Source organism: Pelecanus crispus, chromosome 8, assembly GCF_030463565.1.
Source record: "Pelecanus crispus isolate bPelCri1 chromosome 8, bPelCri1.pri, whole genome shotgun sequence".
NCBI lineage: Eukaryota > Metazoa > Chordata > Aves > Pelecaniformes > Pelecanidae > Pelecanus > Pelecanus crispus.
The window spans coordinates 10,813,544-10,834,586 of NC_134650.1; the positions used below are offsets into that span (position 1 = coordinate 10,813,544).

At 62.2% G+C, this 21,043-nt stretch overlaps 1 protein-coding gene across 2 annotated transcripts; it reads right to left on the minus strand.

Annotated features, from left to right (window-relative positions):
- Positions 1-6,093: 6,093 nt before the first annotated feature.
- GRK6 (G protein-coupled receptor kinase 6) lies at positions 6,094-20,708 on the minus strand. Of its 2 annotated transcripts, none has more exons than XM_075715874.1 (16): positions 20,657-20,708; positions 17,140-17,235; positions 14,308-14,420; positions 13,938-14,015; positions 13,572-13,672; positions 12,188-12,280; positions 11,806-11,869; positions 11,028-11,168; positions 10,142-10,332; positions 9,311-9,348; positions 9,081-9,170; positions 8,781-8,989; positions 8,364-8,501; positions 7,978-8,115; positions 7,683-7,817; positions 6,094-6,144 (listed from the first exon to the last, which is right to left on the minus strand). In XM_075715874.1, exons 1-16 carry the CDS (start codon positions 20,706-20,708, stop codon positions 6,094-6,096), a joined length of 1,728 nt encoding a protein of 575 aa, XP_075571989.1. The 2 variants fall into 2 exon arrangements, with proteins under 2 accessions (XP_075571989.1, XP_075571988.1); XM_075715873.1 differs by having other exon boundaries at positions 12,188-12,337.
- Positions 20,709-21,043: the final 335 nt, after the last annotated feature.

Sequence of the window (21,043 nt, forward strand, 5' to 3'; positions counted from 1 at the left end):
GTGTCCACTGGCATCCCCCCCTCCTGCCCACCCAGTGCACCCCAGGTCGGCTGCAGAGTCCGGGCAGCTCGGTCCCATGCCACCCCACACCACCGCACAGCGGGGTGCCCTAAGGAGGAGGAGGAATGCACGGGAATGGCGGCTGGCTGCCTGCGGCACGTGGCGCTCGAGGGAGCACGTGCACCGTGGCCATTGCTGGCTTCACGGCCACCAAGGGAGGGTCAGGGGATGGCGGCACCCCAACACGGAGATGCAGGGAAGGGGTTGGTGGCAATGGGAGCCGTTGCCCCTGCCAGGTCCCTGCCTTTAGGCAGGCTGACAGCTCAGTCACGTCCAGCCAAGCACTGAACAGGGACAGCGCGTGCTGGGGAGGGGGGCTGTGTACATCAGTGAGTGGGGAGCAGCACCCATGGGTGCTCGCAGGCAGGCACATAAGCACCCGTGAGGATTATTATTATCATGGTGTGGGAGAGAAGGGGCTCGCTGCTGGGGAGCGAGGAGGAGGGTGAGCACCCGTGCGGCGGCGGCCGAGGGCAGGGCGACCGCAGAGGTGCCACCGCTCCCACCTGCCTCTGCTCGGCAAAGGGCAAAGGGGCATGGGGTCCCCGGCCGCCCTGCAGGGCAGGGCCACGCTGCCGGTTGAGGGGACCGGGGCCACCGGTGCTGAGGAGGCTGGCGGGGCAGCGGGAAGGGCAGCGGGGCCGGAGGGCCGAGCCCAGCCGGAAGGAAGGAGGGATGGGGGAAGGAAGGGGCCGGGGAGCCCTGGCCACGCTCCGGCGGGCCGCGGTGGGCAGCGGGGGCTGCTCCGGCACGCAGACAAAAGCGGGGGCAGAGGCAGCGTGGGGATGGGGGTCTTTGGGGAGGGGGTGCCCCTTGCTGGGGCACCCCAAGCCGCCACCGCTGCCCGGCTAAGGCCGGCTCGGTGCGGGCAGAGCTCGCCGGCCCCGGCTGCAACAGGCTCCCCGCCAGCAGCCTGGGTATCCCCGGGGAGGGGGGGCACCGTGCGGGAAGGGCCGTGGGTCGAGCACGGGGGGTAACGGCCGCGGGGACACCGGGAACCGGGGCAGGGCGGGCTGGCCGCGCCTGAGGACCGGGGGCGTTTGCAGCCGAGGCGTGCGGGGGGGAGCGGGGCTGCCGGGGCCGGGGACGTGCGGGCTGGGGGAGGCGCGGGGCCGGGCTGGGAGACACCCACACCAGGCGGGGAGCGGACCGGCCGCCCGGCTGGGAGCAGCCGCCGAGCCGGGCCCCGCCGGTACCCCCGGGCCGCCCCGCTGCCCCCGGCCGCGGCCTGCGCCCCGCTGCCCGCGTCGCATCCCCGCCCGGTGCCTCCGGCGGGAGGGAGGGGGACACCCCGGCGGGGACCTCCCCGCTCCCGGTGCCGGGCGCGGCAGCGCCCCCCCCCCCCCCTCCTCCTCCTCCTCCTCCTCCTCCTCCTCCCCCGGAGCGCGCGCCCGCCGGGGACGGACCGGAGGCGCGCGCCCCGCTACGCGCCGCGCGCCTCCGCCCCGGCCCCCGGCTGCCGGTGGCGGCGGCCCCGCGCGCCCCCGCCCCGGCCCCGCTGCCTCCGCGCCGCGCAACAGGCGGAGGCGCCGCGCCCGCTCCCACCGCGGCTCCCGTTACCGGCGGCGGCGGCGCACGTGGCTCAGGCGGCGGGCGGCGGCGGCGGCTCCATAGGGCGGCGGCGGCGGGGGGGGGGCGGGGGGAGAGGGGGGCCCGGTGCGCGCCCGGTGCGCGGCGCCGCCGCCGGCTCCCGGCGCTGCCTTTGTCTCCGGTGAGCGCTCCCGCGCCGCCGCCGCGCGCCGCCCCGCCCGGGCTCCCGCCCCGCCGCTCCGCCCCGCCCTCGGCTCGGGGAGGGACCCGGGACCCGGCGGGCCCCCCGCACCCCCGCCCCGGGACCCGCTGCCGAGCGGGGGCTACCGGCGGGGGCCCCGCACGGGGGCGGGGGGAACGGGCACTGCCGCGGGAACCACCCCCCCACCCACCCCGGGGAACAGCCGCGGGAGCCCCGCGGGGCGGGGGCCGGGGGTCCGCGGGTGACGGCCCTGCGATGCCACGGGCTCCCCCATCCGCTGGCCACGCAATTGCCCTGCGGGTGGCCGTGGGGTGCCGGCCAGACGCTCCCCGGTGCCCGCCGCAGCTCCTCAGGGGGCGGCGGCCCGTGGCAGCTCAGCCGCCAGCGAGACCGCAGGGGTCCCCCGCCGCAGCCCGCCGGGGCACCGCAGGGGGACGCGTGGCTGGGCCGGGCTGCGGTGCCAGCCTGGCCCCGAGGACAGCGAGGGTCCGAGGTGGCACTGGGCGACACAGAGGGCTGCCCTGGGGGCACCCCGCACCTCGGGGGGCTGCTCTTGCCCCGCAGCGGACCCCTGGGCTCCCCCCGCTATTTGCTGTCGGGGTGGGGGGGTGTCACCAGCTGTTCCCTGAGCGCCCGAGGCCGGTGGTCACGGCCCCCACGGGAGACACCCCCCCCCCCCCCCCGTGGGCTCCTTGGGACTGTGCCCACCCCGGGGGCGAGAGTGGCCGCTCTGCCTCCGCTGCGCCCCGGTGCCGCGGGGCTGCGCCAGGAGCAGCGGGGCCCCGGGCACAGGGCAGAGCTGTGCCAGCCCTGGGGCCGCAGCGCCCGCTCCGCGCCAGGGCCAGAGGCCGGGCGGGTGGCCGGGCGCGGGTGCCTGGCAGGGGTGCCCCACGCAGGCCGTGACCCTGCCGCCGCTTCCTCCCCGTGGGCAGGCTGGCGGGTGCCCGCGGTGGCCGCACACACGGCGCATTGTTCCGCCGGGGCCCGGCCGGAAGGACTTCCTCCATCCCGGCCAGGGGACGACCCGGGGAAACCGGGCGCCGGCAGCCCGCTCCCGCCGCGGCCGAGCAGCGCGGCTCCGGCAGCCGGCCGAGCCCCGCCACCTCGCTCGGAACTGGGCCGTGGTGGCCGCGTCCCGCCCCCCCCCCCCCCCCCGGCCCCCTTGGCTCCAGCCCCGACTCACCTCGCTGGAACTCGCCTCCTGCGATCGGCCCTCACAGCGCGGCCGCGGCAGCCCAGCAGCGCCGGCTCGGTGGTTGTGGGGGTGCCCGAGCAGCACCCACGGCGGGCAGGGGGCTGTGGCCATGCAGGGGGGCTCGGGTGCTCCCTCGGGGCGCGGGTAACGCAGAGGCGGGGGGCATGGTGGGGCCCGCGGGCATCGCCAGGCCAGGGCGAGGGCGGGCGGGGGGAGCCGGGCCTCCGGCCCCGCCAGCGCCGGGGGCCGGGAGCTGCCTTCCCCTTCCCCTTCCCCACGGCAGCGGGGGGAGGCAGGCGGGGGAGCGCTCCCCGAGCCACATGGTGGGCTGGAGGAGGAGCCGTTGCCCAGGCAACAGCTGAGAGCATCCTTCACCCCTGAAAATCGTGTGCCGGCGCTGCCTCCACAGCCCCACGGCTCGGGGCAGTGCCCAGGACCCCCCCCCCCAGCACCCCAGGGCCCGTGTGTGCCCACCCAGAGCTCACCCAGGGCCCGCCGTGTCCGTGGGGCCCCAGGCCCGCTGGCTCCCGCCGTACACCAGGACCCCCCTCACCCACACGCTGCTCTCCCCCCCCCCCCCCCCCCAGCAAGGACAGGGGTGGGGATGAGGCACCCCCCAAATTCCGGGGCTGGGGCACCGCTGGGCAGGGGGCAGCTGGGGACGGGCAGAGCCCCTTCCACGCCCTGCTCCTGGCTCGGCCACGGGCTGCCCACGCCCCGGCTCTGCCCCCAGCGCTGTGCTGCCCGTGTGACAGTCACCACTAACTCGCCGGTGACCCCCCGCACCTCCGTGCCAGGGTGCGCAGCCCAGGCAGTGCCGGCGGGGCGGCAGGAGCATCCCTGGCCGGTGCGGGGGGAGCGACGATCCCCAGGCAGTCCCCATCCCCCCACCCTGCCTGTCTTCCTTCCACGGCTGCAGAAAGTTCCTGGATTTTACCCCAAGATGCCCCCTCCGAGTGTGAGAACTCCTCCTCGGCCCGCTCCCATAGCAACTGTTCCCTAGCTACCCAGCCGCACTTGCTATTCTCATCCCTGTGCAGCTGTGTGCAGCCCCCCGGCGCTGCGCACAAGGCTGCCGACGCTGCCGCCGGCCCCGCTGTCGGCCCCGCACCCCAAAGCCACCCTGCATCCGCCCTGACCAGGCTGCCCCCCCTTTGCACATGACCCTAACCCTGCTCGCGCCCTGTTCCCCTTTCGAGGGGCTGGCCCTTGGGCTAAGGAGGCAGTGCCCCGTGCTGGCACAAGGTCCCCCTCTGCACGGACCCCCCCAAAGCAGCGATGCACAGCGCCCGGAGGGGAGCAGGACTCTGCCCCCAGCCCCACAGCACACCCGTGACAGCCCAGGAGGGACTGTGCCGAGGGCAGACAGGGGAGCGGGGGGACATGCCCCAAAGGGGACCACAGCGGACACAAGCACCCCAACGGCACAAGGCCTTGTACCTGTCATGCCCCTGCACTGACCCAAACCACCCAGCAGAAGCCACCAAGGGCCACCCGCCGTCCCCGGGGCTCAGCATCAGCCCCTGCTCTTCCCCGCAGGACAGGAGCACCAGCAGAGCCCACAGCAGCCCAGGAACGGGGGCCCCTGCTCCTCTCCTCCTTACAGCCACCAACCCTGTACGGCCCGGAGCCGGCCCTCCCTTGACATGACAGCAATACAAGGCATGGCAAATCTTACACTTAACAAAAGGTTAAAAAATTTAAATACTCTCCAACTTTAGTGCAAGGCAAGCAAATGATACCACAGGTCCAAGTAGGTGCTCAGCCCCCCCGGGGGGCCTGGCTCAGAATGAGCACGAGGCAGCAGCACGCACGCGTGTGCATACATACACACACAGAGAAGAGTTGAGTTATTGCTTGGGACACAGCTGGGACGAGTGTGCACAAGAGGGGACAGAACAAGCGGAAACAGAGAGGTGGGCTGAGCCCCACGCTGCTCCCCAGGACGCCTGGGGACACACATTAGGCCAGTATGGTGGGTGGGCTGCTCCCGGCCCCACTCAGAGCATGACCCCAGGAAGGGACATTCCCTTTACCATGGCTTTGCTCCCCAAGAGCAGGGTCCCTTACATGTCATCTGCTCCTCTGATACCACGCTGGGCCTGGGGACCACAGCATCCCCGGCATGCAGAGATGGCTGGTCCGGAGCAGGTGGCGCCACGCTGGGGCCATCCTGCACCATAATGGGGATCAGACCAACCCTCTGGACCCACAGCAGGTACCTCCCGAGCAGGTGCCGCAGGAGCAGCTGTGTTCCGCTGTGTCCCACTGTGTCATGAGCAGCCTGCTGGCGGTCTGGAGAGGGGGCCGGGATCAGCTCCCTGGAGCTGGCAGCATGTGTGAGACGAGGCAGGAGGAAGCACGCTCTGGCAGACAGGGAAGCAGGGATGAGGCAGTGACGCTCTGCTGCCAGGATGCAATGGTAGACGCTTTGGCACAGCAGTTTCCTGTGCCTTGGGGCTGAGCAATGGACTCCGCTGGAGCCAGGGACGCCTCAGCATGGCCAGAAAGGTCCAGGAAAGAGGCATTAGACACCTCAAGGCACAGAAGGCCTCTGCCCAGGACTCCCTGGTACAAAGCTGAGACCGTCGCTCCCCCCATAGGAGGACATTTGTGCCTGTGACAGGGTGGGGGCACTGCAGGCCCCTACCTATAGATTAAAAACTGACATGTGATATGTACAGACCAACGTATATAAATATACACCAAACCTGCAGTGCCGCTTCGGCACTGTGGAATGTGTCAGCAGAGCTGCTCCAGCCCGGCCTCGGCCCATGCTGGCGCAATCCCTCCCTCCCACCCTGGGCCCGGGAGGGGAGCAGCAGCCGGTGGGCGGCAGCAGCACAATCCCAAGTGGCAGATTCAGAAGTGTCCAGCTCTGTCTTGGGGATGAGGGCTTGCCCACGGCCAAAGGCACCTTGGCCCAAGCTGCGTACTGCCGCCAGCCCTGGAGCCATCCTCACAGTCTTCAAATACAGATGTGTAAAGCTGTAAACAAATCCACCTTGTGGGGCCGCTGCTACCTTTGTCCTTCAGGCTGGGCTGTTGTTCTGCTGGGCACCCGGAGAGGTAAGGGGGTCCCAGGGGCTGGAGAACAAGTTGTGCTCTACAGCCGGGTGGGCTCTTCCTCACTGTCGCTGCAGTTTCCACAACAGTCCTGAAGTCAGAAGGGCAAGGAGAGGGAGGAGGGAGAGAGAGGAGCTCAGCAAGCAGAGGGTGAGCACAGTCACACAACCCAGCCTACAGCGGCCCTCTGGCAGGGAAGGGCCAGGCCTCCCCAGCCTGCACGTGGGAGAGCTACATGGAGGCAAGGGGCTGGAGGGGACCCCCAGTCTGCAGAGAAACAGTCAAGCTGCATCTGGGGGTTCAGCTCCTGGCAGACAGACTGGTGAGCACGCAGCTGACTAGCTCAGAAGCTGGGAAGAAGATGGCCTCCATGGACTACAGCCACCCAGGGAGACAGCTCAGTGCCAGTACAGATGCTCTGCCCCGCTCAGGGCTCAGCAGCTGAAGCCCTTTTTGCTAGAATGGGAGGGAGTCTGAGCATGGAGCAATGCCGAACCCTTCATGGTTTCTCAACCCTTCTGTGTGTTCTGGACATCCGAAGAGGAGTGAAGGGCACTTCCCACAGCCCCCTGGGAGCAGAGCTCCCAGCGGTCGCAGTGCAGGGGCAGCTTTGGCTCAAGCTGAGGGCAAGGCCTCCCCCACAAAGGCAGCGAGAGCAGGGAAGCGGGATTAGTGGCTCAGGGGGCAGTTAGAACAACAAGCAGCTTGTGCTCTGCTGGGGGAAGGGGATAGGCACTGAAGGACAACACTCCTCTTTCCCAGATCTTGCCATGTCCACGGGCCACCAGGTATTTCCCTGAGCAAAGCAGCCAGGAGAGACTGCTCACCTCTGGAAAGAGAAAACACGCGGCAAATCACAGCTCAACCCCTGCCACAGGCAGCTGCCCATCCTCCAGCAGGTCCTGCCTGCCTCGGGAGGGGCTGGGTATCCCAGCCCAGAGCTGGCTCTGGCTAGGGCAGCCCACTGAACAGTGAAGCACAACTTGGAGCTCATCAGGGAAGCAGGAGTCAGCACCGGGTGGCTGAGAGTGGGTCCAGAGCCAACCATGCTTGAGTCCCACAGCTGCAAGCAGCTGTTGAGAGGCAGCAGCCCAGACTTTGCCAGTCCTGGAAAGAAGGCAAAGACTGTTCCGGGCAGAGGAGACAGACAGGCGAGCAAGCCCATAGCAGCTGCAAGACGTTTCCGTTCTCCTCATCCCTCGAAAGCACTGCTCTCTCTGCCTGCTCAAGGTCTGGCAGAAATACTCTGGGGAGCCCAGGAGCCTATTCCAAGAGCAAGGTCTTCTTCAGGGATGGTATTATTCATGTAGGAAGGCAGCAGACTTGCTATTTTGGTGCCTTCAGCAACATCTCTCTGCCTGTGTGACTGCAGCACGTTCAGCCAGGACACTCCATCCAGCCCCCTTGACTCCCCCAGCATGGGGAGTGGCAGCCAGGCAAGGGCTGGCTCCCTGCAGCCATGCGTGGGTCCCCCTGAGAGCCCTGGGGTCTGGCCACCCAGTGCAGGGGGAGACTGCCTGCCGCCCTCTCATGCCCACCTCCCTGCCAGATCTGCCTGGCACAGGCAGGAGTGGGCTCATTGCTGCTAGAGGACTTGCTGTGGAGGAAATGCTGGGCAAACACTCTTACCTGTCTGCTGAATAAGCGCTGGAGTAACCCTTTTTTGGGCTGTGGAGAAGGCTGCCCTTTCCAGTCCAGGTCTGGGGGCACTGTGCCGTCTGTGCTAAAGATATTCAGCTCCTTAAAACACTCCGTCTCAATCATCTGTAAGAGGGCACAGATGGCTGCAGCGACTGCCACACAAAGCCCATCACCGAGGGCCCAGCAGAGTGCAAGAGCAGTAGGGACAGCATGAACCCTGTGGGACACTGCACTCTGCCATGGTGGGCACAAGCAGGAGCAAAGACCCGTACTGCAAACCTACCTCATTCTGCCAAGGAATGGGCACGCTTCCTGTAGCAAACTTCTGGTAGAAGTCATTGTCTGTGGGCTCCAGCTCCACCCCTTTCACTGTGGAGAACTGCTCGATGTCCAGAACATCCTTGCAGTAGATGGCCTGCGGCTAAACAGCACAAGGACTGCTCTAATGCCAGGCTCCATGAAGATACCACCACCTCAAGCTGTGGCTCATGGCCAAGCCTAGGCCCCCTCTCCCTGTAGCCCAGAGCTTGCTTGACCCCTGTTCTGCCAGGCTCTAGAAACAAGAGGGAAGGGGATGGGCACCACCTCCTCAGGTGAGCCACCCCAAGGCTCCTGCTTCCCTTGACAGCACCAGTGACTGAAGAGGTTGGGACACGGACAGGCACTTACATCTGGCTTGAAGGGGGGGTCCAGCATGCCTGCTTCCAGCCTCCTGAAGTTGAGGTGCTTGAAGAGAGGGTGCTCCTTCACTTCCCTGGCCCCAGCTCCTCGGCACCCTAGGCGCTCCAGCGGGTCTTTGCACAGCAGCTGCAACACAAAGGAAATCAGTGGCCCGGGTAGAGGGTGCTTTGGGCAGGAGCAGCCCTGAGGTTGGCTGGGTCCTGAAGTATGTCTCTAGGGACAGCATGGGCCCAGTAGACAGCTGGGAGAGTGAGGAATTAAGGTACTCTGGACCCTCCTGTGCTGCCTTATCAGAGACAAGGGAACCTAGCTGCCACCAGCACCTCTACAAGGAGCAGCCTCAGTGTTCTCCTGCTGCGTGCAAAGAGGCGGTGGGAGCGAAGGGACAGGGATGCACACCCGTACCATGGTGCAGAGGGAGCGGGCGCAGGGCGAGAATTTCTCCGAGTACTCCTCCTGCACTTCCTTCACCAACCGCTCCACCTCCTCCCGCTTGATCTTCTTCTTGCGCTGCTGGAAGGGGGACTGTCCCTCGATCATCTCGTACACCAGGCAGCCCAGAGCCCACCAGTCTGGGCTGAAAGTGTAGCGCTCGTTCTTCACCACCTCTGGAGCTACATAGGAGCAGGGGTGACGGATGCGTGAGGGCAGGGAGAGCATGTGTGCAGTCAGAGGCTGCTTTTTGATTAAACCAGGGCCACTTACCCATGTAGCCAACTGTCCCCACCCGGCCCTTGATTGTTTGGCCCTCTGGCACGTGCACAGCTAGCCCCAGGTCTGAGATACGGATGTGACCTGCACAGAGGAGGAGGCAAGTTAATAGGACAAGGTCAAGGGGCAATGTTTGAAGCTGCCAAGAACACAGAGTAATCCTGGTTCAACCAGAGGAAGAGAGAAGGACTCAGGCCCAGGGCTCCTTTTGACCCTGCACTCACCATGGTCATCCAGCAATATGTTCTCTGGCTTCAGGTCCCTAGGAAGGAAGGGACTTGATTAGCAAGAAGCCTGCTGTCAAAAGCAAAGGACACAAGCAACAGCGACATCTCAAGAAGTCACAGAAGCAGCAGAGGGATGCAATGCCCCTGCCTCAAGCACACAGATAATCTTCCCCTCACCCCTGCCCTGGAGTTAGCCCTGCAAGCTCTCCCCTCCCAGGCAGAGAGGCAGGACATGACAACCTTCCACCCTCTGCAAGGAAGCAGCGAGCCTGTGGCTGATTCCCTCTTTGCAGGTGCAGAACTCACTATGGGACAGGCCGTGCAAGAGAGAAGGAGCACAGGCTTCTTCTGTTTGTCCTGTCCCAGGGCAAGGCACAGGGTATGACCAGAGGGGACATTCCGGCCCTGTGTTTAGCCATGCTATCCTTAACGCTGCATCACACAACCTACTATCATACAATCAGCTTGTTCTCCCTCCTGCCCAGCTCTCAGTCTTGAGGGTATAGGGGCAGCTTACCCTCCTTTGTTCTAGTGTCAATACTGCCTGGGGAGTTAAGTGCCCAAGTGCCTACCCCGAGGCGTTCACAGCACGATCACATCCTGTTCTTGGTGATCATTTACCAGGAATAAGCCAAGCTAAGTGCTTGTGTCTCTCCCATGAGATCAGCTTTCTGTTCTTCATCCCCTTTCACCCAGCTCTGTGCTGCTTTCAAGCCTGAGCTTATTTTCTTGAGCAGACGGACCTAGCTGGGCTAATAAGAGCAGCAGGAACCCTCTTGCTTCTGCAGCCCATACAAGATCTCCCAGCAGGGGCCAGGCAGCGCGCACCTGTACACTATCCTCTCCTGGTGCAAGTCCTCGAGGCCACAGCAGATCTCAGCAGCATAGAAAGCTGCCCGGGGCTCCTCAAAGCCAGCCTCTCCCATGTGGTAGATATGGAACTTGAGGTCCCCTCCATTCATGAGGGTCAGCACTAGGCAGAGAGCATCTTTAGTTTCATATGCATAGGCTAAGCTCACCTGCAATTCAGGGCAGAAAGGCTGTTAGAAGACACAGCTGGAAGAGAGAGGTGCCCATGCTTTGATGGGCACTTTGTCACCCAAGCAGCCACTCATGGGCAGCAGGACTGGGCCTTTGCCAGCAGAGGAGGCAGACGGGGAACTGTGCAAACCCAAGGAGGATGTGGAAGTGCCCACCAGCCCCAGCATACCCCCACCTTTCCTCAGACAAGGGAGGACACTATTTCCCTGAGCCAGAACTGCTCTCCTCTGGGGGCAAGCAACACTCAACAGCAACCCCAGGGCAGCGTCTGACGAATCCTCCGTAAATGGAGGTTTCAGGCTGACCACACCTCAGCGCAGCCAGAGAGAGTGCTCCCCACCACACAGCTCAGGGCTAGGCTTCTGCCCATCTGGCTGTTTGGAGAGACAGTTCTCGCTGCTTTCTTATGCCCCAGAGGTTAAGAAGGTGCCTGTGAGACCAGATGGGTGTTTGGGCCTCATTTTGGGGGTATTTACAGCATCTTGTGGAGGCAGTAGGAGGTCCTGCCAGACCCCAGCCTTGTGAGAGATCTGCAGCTGCCAGAACCCTACCCCGTGGGCAGGGCCTGCTCCTGCCTCTCCACATGGGGTGAGGAGCACAGAGGTGCCGGGCTGGCTGGTTGGAGGAAGAATCAACCACCGCAGCAAAGTGAGAGCAATTCCTCTGTACTTACTACAAACCTACTGTTCACTTTTTCCAGGATCTGTTTCTCATTCAGGGCCATGGCCTCTCCTTTCCGCTTTTTGATTCGTTTCTTCTCCAGCTTCTTGCAGGCGTACATCTTCCCCGTGGCACGCACTTGGCAGGCACAAACCTGGAGGGGGGACAAGGCTCAGCACCCTCCCACTGCCATTTCCAGGTGAGGGTCGAGGTTCTGCTCTCAGGAAGAGGCATGGGAAGGCAAAGATGTCCCTGTCCCCGCCTCACTCTGAGGTTAGCGAGAAGCCTGTTGTCAAAGCAAGGACACAGGGAACAGTGACATCTCCAGATGTCACAGATAAGCAGCAGAGGGCTGTGATGCCCCTGCCACCTGTAGCAGCACCACGGCTGGTGCTGGGGAAGACAGAAGGCCACTCCAGAAACAGAAGGAAGCCTGACAGCAACAGTTTTCAGGAGTGCAGTTTCCCCTGCCAAGACACCAGGAACAGACCTGACTCTCTGCCCAGGCAGCTGTACATGCCACAGGACATGTGCTACCTACCCTGTGCAACACCTTCCATACCGCCAGTGCTTGGTCAGAGGGGAGCTCCTGCCCCTCAGAGGGAACTGACATATCACGCAATGCCCAGAGCACAGACGTGCCCTGCGCAGGGCCCCCCCAGCCAGCAGCACCTGCCTCCAGGCGCTAGAGCAGCTTGTGGCACCCTGATGGCCAACCCAGGCCCGCATCTGGCAGCAGGCAATGGTGGCTGCCTGGTACCCTGAGTGCAGAGGAAATGCTGGTCACTCACCTCCCCAAAACCGCCCTTGCCCAGCACACGGTACTGGCGGAAAGTGTTTTTGGTTACTGGCTGCCTGTGAAGGAAATGAAACAGGAGTGAGATGCGAGCAGGGGGAGAGCAGGGACTGAAGCCCAAACCACCCCCATGCCCTGGCCTGAGAGAATGTGGCCCACCCCAAAACCCCTGCTCAAGCAGACCTTGCTTCCCTGCGGGGCAAGCAAGGCTGGGGCTGCTGATGGTGCCAATAAAGGGCCCTGAAGGCGAACAAGAGTAGACAAAGGCCAGGCCCTTGGCTCCTGCCAGGGCCCAGCACGGGAAGGAGCCCGAGGGACCCCCCAGGCAGCCCATGTGAGCAGGGCGCAGGTCTCCCAGTGATGCCGGGGAGTGTTACCGTTCCAGCCATTTCCACTGCAGGAAGCGGTTGAAGTACAAGCTGTCGAGGTAGTCGGCAAAGGGAGCCACACTCAGGTAGTCATGGATAAGCCTAGGAGAGAGCAGAGCCAGCAAGGTTGCTGAGAGCTGATCACAGCCGTGGAAAAGGCTGGTGGTCGAAGCAAGGAGGAGGTGAGCAGGCCCAAGAGCCTGGTCACTTTGCCCTCCCCTCACCCAGCCTGGTGCTGAATCACCCACGTACCCCCTTGCAGCCCTGGCCTAGAAAGCCCACCCTCTGCGCTAAGCCTGACGCAAAAGGAAGGTGAGTTGGAAGTACCGCTGTGATTAACATAGCACCCTGGGACCGGGCTGGCACTGCTGATTGTGGCCTCTCAGCACCAGCCCAGGCTGCGGGACAAAGGGGGACGATGGGACTCTTTGCAATTGCCCCTCTGCTCACAGGGCAAATGCGCACACAAGGCTGTAATCAGCTGCTGAAAGCTGCTAGCAATGTTCAGGCCCAGGCGCTGAGTTGTTCACTTTCAGATGAATATCCAGCACAAAAGGCCACAGGGGATCCTGCTCGAGAGAGCTAACTGCCTCAGAGACCGGTGCCAGGGCTGCCCAGCGGAGTAAAGAGCCTTAGACATAGTGTCTAGACTGGAGACATGCATGGAGAAGCGGATGGGCTCTTCCCCTTTCAGAGCTTGCCAAGAGCAGGCAGGGCCCAGCCCGGAGGCTCTGCATTCAGACAGCGACACCAGTTACCACACACAGAGCTAACGCTCCCCAGAAGACTGCAGCAAATCCATTGCCACAGCCCTACACTCGATTAAGCAACGTGCTCCAGCTACTGTTCAGGGAGGGGTGGAGGCCATAAGCCCAGTTTGCCTAACAGCTTCCGCTTCGTGCCCGGAGCCAGGACCTCAGCCACTGCTTCTGCGATGGGAACAGAAGTGACCTTAGATCCCTGCAGCAACAGCCAGTGTAACCTAACCACAACAGCCACATCTGCAGCCAGCGGGGGAGGACAGCTGGCACTGGGACTGCAGCCGTCAACTCTGCTCTATGGATGCCTAGGAGATGCTGGCACAAGACTAGGAACAGCATGGCCAGATGCTGAGGCTCGCTGAAACAGGGTCTTCCCAAACAGCAACTCAGACCCACGGCAGACTGAGAGGAGTGACAGATGTTTCTGCAGCAGCTTGTGGCTCCCAGAGCCTATGGGAGCTCCTTGCACTTGCTTTCCTGAAGCTGTGCTGCAAACTGCTAACCTGAAACTCCTCAGGCCCCAGCCTTCGCTCTCCTGGAGGAAGGGACCATGAGGGACAAGGCGAGTTAGCTGCAGCATCTACCCCATGCCACGGTGTGACCTGCAGGCAGGTCCCAGCCCTCTAACTTACTTAGTGGATTCCTTGAAGAGCTCCTTGGAAGGTTCCTGCTCCAGCCTCTCACAACAGGCATCCACCAGCTGCGAGGGGACTTCAGGCACATGGTCTTCACTCTGGGGACAAAGGGATGGAGTCAGACATAGGGAGCAGAGCACAAGGATCCTCCCAGGAAGGAGAAGCCCAGCACACAGGCACCCATCTGCTTTAGGGCCAGTGGGAAAAGCAGCAATGGTCACTTGTGAGGTAGTAGGGTGGCTCTGTACTCTGCCCTCTCCATCCTGCCCAGCACGTTCACTGTGGCAGGACATGGGTAAGGACAGCTGCCAGCTTTCCAACTGCTCTACCGTTGCAGGCAGCAAACACAACCCTCTTACTCACGTTTGGCTTCAAGTACTTTTCAATCAGGTGCTGCCCACATTCCTTCCGCTTCTCATCTGGAGCCACTTCGTACCCTGCCTGCACAGAGCAAACAGCATGAGAAGCAGGTCCAGCCAGGAACTGAGCCTTGCTACCGGGCAACAGCTGCAGAGCAGCAACACCCTCTGCCCAAGGTTTCCCATGCTTCCCTGGAAAACCAGATCTCCAGCAAACAGCTCTGTAAGCAAAGGCCCAGCCCTAACTTGGAGAAACTGCAACTCACGGGTTTTTCCTTCAGGAAAACCCTACATGCCCAGAAGTACCTGGCAAACACGGGAGTACCCAGGGTGCCAGGAACATCCCTGCCTCCCACAACGGGCTTTGCTCTTACCACGGCATCCAGGAACTTGACGCAGCGTGACAGCTCAGGTCGTGTCTCGCAGAACTGCCGAAAGAGCATGTGCCCAATGGGTTGCTTCTCACATAGGCTGTGGTAGTCCCGCTCTGCAAATGTGGAGAAGACTACTCACTGCCAACCCCCAAAGAGAAGCCACAGCCCACCGCCCCGGCAACAGGCGGCGATGGAGTCTTGTGACTCATCAGCTGGCTGCTCACAGGTCCCACCAGCCTGAGACTCCCCGGGGAGTGAAATGCACCCAATGGGGACAAGAGGCATGACCAAACTTTTACATTCCCCTGTGGAAGATCCTCTTCCCTGAAAGAGGTTTGACCTGCTGTTCTGTACAGCCTGCCCCTCTTGTTTCTAGCAAGGGATCTTGGTGTCTCCTGCTTGCCTGGAGGCTCTCTTCTCAAAACTCTCCCCAGGTGACTGACTGACTACTCCAGACATACAACTTTCCTTGGAACATGAGGAACACACTGAGCTTATTTCGAGGCAGATCGTCCAGAGGAAGAGTTGCTCTGATGACTCTTACAAACCACTTGCATACCCAAAGGCCCTGCTAGAAGCAGCAGCATCAAAATGGGCGCACCATTTCCACAGATGTCATTTTAATGCTGCACACAGCAATTAGACCCCTCCATGGGACAGCCACTTGCTTGTACATCAACGCCTACTGCCCTCTGGAGCTTGGCTTCCCTGCTGATTCCTCCTACCCCTCTCCAAAGTCTGGCAGCCCAGGCACAAACCCCTTTGCCTGTCCAGAGCGCTTCCGGTTCTCTGCTTTTTTTTCCTCCCCTTCCACTCATAAGACATTGTCTGATTGCGGGCCAGAACAGATTTCTGTTACAGCCATTGCCACCGAGGGCTGTGTGCTGCCTGGGGTGCAGATGTGCAGCCGTCCACTAGCTCGCAGGGGATCTTCCAGCACTCCCCGGGGCTGGGTACTGCCGGCCTTCCCCTCCCCATGCAGCAGTTTCTCCCAAGGAAGCTGCGGCTTCCTGAGGGTGCACAAGAGCACAGAGACGGCCTGGCTGCGGTGGGGGAGGAGGCTGTCTCGCCAGCTCCACCGCACAGGCTGGTTTCCTTGTGTCTGCAGGGTAAGGAGTTCCCTTCAGCTGGGGAGGATGAGAGCTTGCTGCTGGCAAGATCAGAAACTTTTGGCTGCCCTCGCTGCTGCCTGGGCTCACACAAGGTTGCTACCTGTGGTCAGGGCACACAAAGCTTAATTCTGCAGCGGGCAACCAGCCCACCATGCCCACGGTCCTGCCAAGCCTCTGGAATAGGAAAGAAATGCCTTTCTAGCGGGCTGTGAGGGGAAAACAAAACCACTCCAGCCAAAGAGCAACCCAAGCATGAGGAATGAGGCCATCTTTCCCATGGGGAAACCAAGTGAGGCGGCCACTACCTGGGCCAGAAGCACTTCTCGCATACCTCCCCAAGGGGAAGTGGGGACACGGGTGGTGACAGCCAGCCGCTGGGAGGGACTTGCCTTCCAAAGCATCACAAGGTCACTGTCCTGGACAGTGGGACAGCAGAGACAGACAGACCACCAGCACTCACCACTGGCAAACAGGCAGCACAGTGAAGGTGAAGTTCGGTGCTGGAAAACATGCCATAACACTCACAGGAAGGGCAGCTGCGGGCAGAGGATGGGCATCAGCTGAGGGAAAGCTCTGCTGAGGGCACACAAGTCAGAGAAGCAGAGAGGAGTTGAGATGGCCAAGATGGGAGCTGCAAGGAGAGCCCAGGCCAGAGCTGTGTTCGGTGCTCAGGACCTGCTCCAGAGAGCAGTTTGCAGCAAAACCAAGGTGAGAGTCTCCATCTGACTACACTCGGCTGCGAAGCCAGCCCCAGGAGGTGGTGCATAGCATGCACAGCAGCAGAACCAGGCTGTTGTGAGCTTGGAGGTTACAGTGTGGATGATGGAGGTTGAGTTATTCCAAGTGCTACAGTCCCATGTGACCTCAAAGGGAGCCACTCCTCTCCTTGGGGCTGCCAGGACCTGGAAAACCTGGGCAGGGTGGAACTGGGGACTGGAGCTGCAGAAACCTCCCAAACCCACGCAGCCCAGTGACACCTGCTCTGAAACAAGGCCAGCCTTGTGCCACTCTCCAGCTGGCAGCTGAATCCAGAGTGACAACTTAAACAAGCTCTCCCCTTCCCAGGAAGCAGAGCATTCCCACCCTCCGTGCTCCAAAACAATTTCACGTGATCTCAGGACCAAGCCTGCTGCACAAACAACATTAAAACCATGAAGAGTGCAAAGTGCAGTATTAAAATGACAGGCCAAGCCCTGCCCAATTCTCATCCGTACTGCACAGCAAGAACCCAGTTTTGCCCAAGTAAAGCTGCTGCATTAGTGTTAGAAGCCGAGGTCTGCAGAGCAGGGCTGAATCCCAGCCAGGGAGTCCAGAAGATATTAGCTGGACCTTCGTATTTATGTAAAGGCATGCCAGAGCGACACTCCAAAGCTCTGCAACACCGAGCAGGTCTGTTTCAACAGAGAAGGGTGCGTATCTCTACTGAAGCTCATCACAGTCTGGAAGGCACGTGGGTACATCAACAGGTACTATCCAGTGAGCGCCATGCAGCTGTGACTTACCCACCCATTGTTTCTTCCCTACACCCCGACCTCTGAGTGATCCTGGCCAGGTTTTGGCTGACACATGCACCATTATACATCCCTGACCCTTGCAGGACTCAACTGCCTTCACGTGCACCCACCTTTGAATGCACAACACCCACACACGCTCACCCACTGGCCCCGCTCCGGAGCAGAGCCCGGGCGCTGCTCAGCTCCCGCCAGCCACTGCGTCTCACCGAGGGTTTGTCGAAGATCCTCGCAGAGGCTGATGTGGGGGAACTGCAGCATCTGGCGCCATTTCTTACTCTTGCCTTTCCGGTTTCCACCACCACCTGCAGGGCACACAAAATCGGTACCATGCGTTATGAAGCAAGGACGTCTGACTGCAGCCTAACCTTACCGGGAGCCGAGAGAGGAGACACCCTCTGTCCATTTACATGAGCAAGCCCAGGCAAGGAAAACAAGACCGAAGTGGTACTGCCGTCTCCTGGCTGCTGGAACAAAAGCACTAGAGCCTTTGACTGCCAGAGGAAGTGGACGGACCAACTGCTCTGGCTGCTGAACAGTCACAACCAAGAACACACAAAGACCTTGCACCTGGACATCTCAGTGACTTGTATTTAAGTCTGGAGAATTAGGGCAGGGGCAGGAGTGCCTAAAGCCACAGGTTACTCTATGCCTGCACAAGTTTTTGGCTCCCAGGCCTGTCCTCAGGACCTCTGCATAACTAATCACCTCTTGAGGCCAAGCCTTGCTCGGTGTGAAGCTCTTCCTGCTGTAGTAACGATGTTCATGCCACCTACTCATTCCAGACTGATTGCTTACTCCAGGGAGGGGCTCTCAGAGAGAGGACACGAAGCTGGGAGACAGGAATTCCTGCTCTAATCCTGGCTCCACAGACAACTCACTGCATTGCCTGGGGCTCATCACTTCAGTTTCCCACCTGTGAAGTGGGGACACTCCCACCTTTCTCCAGAGATAAGCCAGCCTCAGAAAAGTGAGATCCAAGAACTAGATATTATTCCAACTTCAGTTGCTGGAGTAAATGCCCAGTGCTGTAGGACAGGGTGGGAAAGCTTCTAGATAGACCAAAAAATTTACATCATAGCAAGCACTAAGTAGTGAAATACTTGTACGCCTGATTGCCGGGATCAGCCAACCTCCAGGGACTGCCTTCTGCCTGCCCGGTGCCAACACACACACAATCTCCCACCTCCCTTTGGAAACACATTAAATCACCCTGCCGAGTTGGGCCAAAGGCATGGCTTTCTGAAATTGGGGGGGGTGGGGGGTGTTGAACATCATTTATCAGCTCTTGAGAAATACTTTCATAGCACTTTCCTCCACTGCAGATGCAATTCAGATCACAGTCCCTGGGCATCCAGCTCCCCGTGCTGCAGGAGGCCTTGGCTGGACAGGCAGGTGGGACAGGGCCATCACAGCCAGCCTTCTGCAGGGCCAGCCCCAGGTCCGAGCCCCTGGCACGCTGCAGGTCGCCGCGCTACATCTGCCCTGCACCAGCAGCTGGGCTGCACGATTGTACAAACTCAGGAAGGAAGTGACTCAAGGGTAGAGCAGGGGTGGAAGAAACCAGCAGCACAGACACCTTCTTGTCAGCCACAGCTTGCGGCAATGAAACAGATGGGGACAACTAAGTGAGGGTACTGGAGGACAAGGCATCCTCACCCCAAGAGCGCTCAAGGAAAGGCAGAGCAATGCCCCACAGCACCTGGCGGAGGAGGACCGGCAGCTTGCATTTCCTTGAGTTGTTTGCTTTGAGAGGAGGCTCCAGCACCCTTCTCGCACGGTTCTCCCCCGCCCTCCCGGTGCCGCAGCAAACAGCCCAGCAGGGAACTTGTCTCCTGTACACCAACCTCCCAGTGCTCCGTTTTGGGGACTGGGCAAGAGGTGGGCCACCTCTACCCAGAGCTCACCACAGGGGAACTTCAAGGCTTGGTGATACCTCAAAGCTGGTCTGTTGTCCCTCTACCAGAGGACATGACCAGAGCATGGTCATCCATCCTATGGCAGCAGCTGAAGATGGCTGTCAGCAGCCCCCCCAGCACGTCCAGGGCAATCTCAGTCCCGCACTCCCACACCAGACCAGGAGGCTCCCAAAAAGGTTGGGTTGGAGCAAAGCACCTGGTGCTGATGGATCTGGCCAGCAAAGCAGCTCTGTCCTGTCACACAGGCTGCCAGAGCTCGCCCCAGTGGCCACCACAGCCACCCAGCCACAGGCAGGAGAGGCGTGGACAGGCAGCACAGCCACCCGCGGCTCTCACAGGCCAGGAACCATCTGGCACGAGCGTGCCAGTGGATTTTACCTGCCTGCAGCCAAACTGCCTACCGCCTGCCCAGGCTGAGGCACCAGAGGAGCACTGGGAAGCACCGCAGCAGCCGTCCAACGCCTCACTTTGCATCAGCAACCAAACTCCGCTCTGCTGAAGGCACAGCAGGAGACAGTCTCCTGGTCACTCACTCCGTGGGAAGCAGGGTCTCGTGTCTAGAGGTCACAAATGCCGCTGTTTGTTTTAGTCTGGATTTGGTTTTGAACCAAACCTTGCCATTATGTAGCATAATGTCATGGTCCACCACAGTCACCGTGCCTCAAGTACCTACACTAAGCCTGATTTTCAAGCAGCTCAAAAATGTTTCCACCCCTGTAAATTTAATTTCGTTGCTCTTTGCTCCCACAAATCTAATCTCTAAAGCCCTCTAACTAGATTTCAGCAGCCCCTCAGGCTCCAAAATGACTTGGTCTGGCCAGCTGCACACTGTGGGCCAGGAGGGACTGTACTTCCCCGACGCTTTACATGATCTAATGAACTCCCCGATGCCTGGCTGAATCAGATTTTCTCTGCAAAGGACCAGGCTCCTGTGTGACAGACTTCCCAGCTCTCTCCTTAAGTCAACCTGCAGCTTCTCTGCGTGGCAGGCTGCATCCCCGACCGAGGCCCTGGAATTCAGCCATGACCCCTGAAGCAGCAGGCTTGTGGGGGTTTGTGGCCCCGCAGCAAAGCTCCTGGCGCTGAGTGGACCAGGGGCCAGGGCTGGTGTGAAGGTGGTGGAGGGGTGGGGCTCACCGCCGCAGTTTCGGGATCGGCCCTTGTGTGGGAAGCAGCAGTTTACCAGCCTGAAGTCAACTTTTTCTCTTAAAGCTGCTTTTCCCCTCTGCCAGAGGAGCACGAGCAGCCTCTGGAAGGGGTAAGGCTGGAGGCTGCCGGCACCGGCGGGAGTCAGGCGGGGGCTGCGGGGCGGCTTCCACACGCAGAGGCACCGCGGCTGCCCGAGGAGGGCTCAGCGCCCCCGAAGGAAGCACAGCCCGGGGCACTGAGCAAGCCCCGGCTGCCCGGAGCAGCGCCCAGCGCCGGGGCTTCGCTTCGGGCCGAGTGCTTTTAGACGGCCTGTGCCCAACCCGTGCCGTTACCTCCCCGTTCCCAGCGGCGCCGCGGGCAGCCAAGGCCGCGACCCTCCCCGGAGGGACAGCCCGGGGCTGAGTCCCGGGGCCAGGCACCGCCGGAGCCCGCAGTCCGCCTGGCCGCAGCCCAGGGGAGCGGACGCCGCTCTACGAGCCGGCCCGCCGGGCTCACGGCTCAGGCCACCGGCCGGCCGGCACCTCCCGGGCCCTGGGCCTGCTCCGCGGCCGGGCAGCTCCGGGCCCGCCTGCCCCACCGCCGCCCCGGGCCTGCCGCCTCCCCGCGGCGCCCCCCCCGCAGCTCCGGGGACCGGCGTCCGCCCGGCGCCGCCGCTCACCTTCGCGGGCCTTGAGGAGGACGGTGTTGGCGACGATGTTCTCCAGCTCCATGGGCCCGGGCGGCGACGCCGCCTCCCGCCCGGCTCCGCGCCGCTCCCCTCCGCTCGGCCCGCGCCCCGCCGCCTCCCCCCCCGCCGCCGCTACCGCCGCCGCCGCGCCGCGGCCCGCCCACCCGCGCCCAGTCCGCCAATGCCTGCCCACGCTCCTCCCGCGCCGCGCTCCCATTGGCCCAGCCCCCCAGGAAGCCTCGCCCCCTCCGCCGCGCCGCTGCCATCCCGTTGGCCCCGCGGCGGGCGGGCGTGTGGGAAGGCGGGGCGGGGAGAGAGAAGCGCGCGTCATTCGGCGGCCATTGGCCAAGCCCTGCCGGGAAGAGGGAGTGGGTGCTG

Excerpts from the sequence above, each read along its gene's own strand:
- GRK6 (XM_075715873.1), bottom strand. The coding sequence starts at position 20,708 with ATGGAGCTGGAGAACATCGTCGCCAACACCGTCCTCCTCAAGGCCCGC. Across the intron at positions 14,016-14,307 it reads TCAAGTTCCTGGATGCCGTG|GCAGGGTACGAAGTGGCTCC; the intron begins GTAAGAGCAAAG and ends TGCTCTGTGCAG. Across the intron at positions 11,169-11,805 it reads GCAAGGGCGGTTTTGGGGAG|GTTTGTGCCTGCCAAGTGCG; the intron begins GTGAGTGACCAG and ends TCCCCCCTCCAG.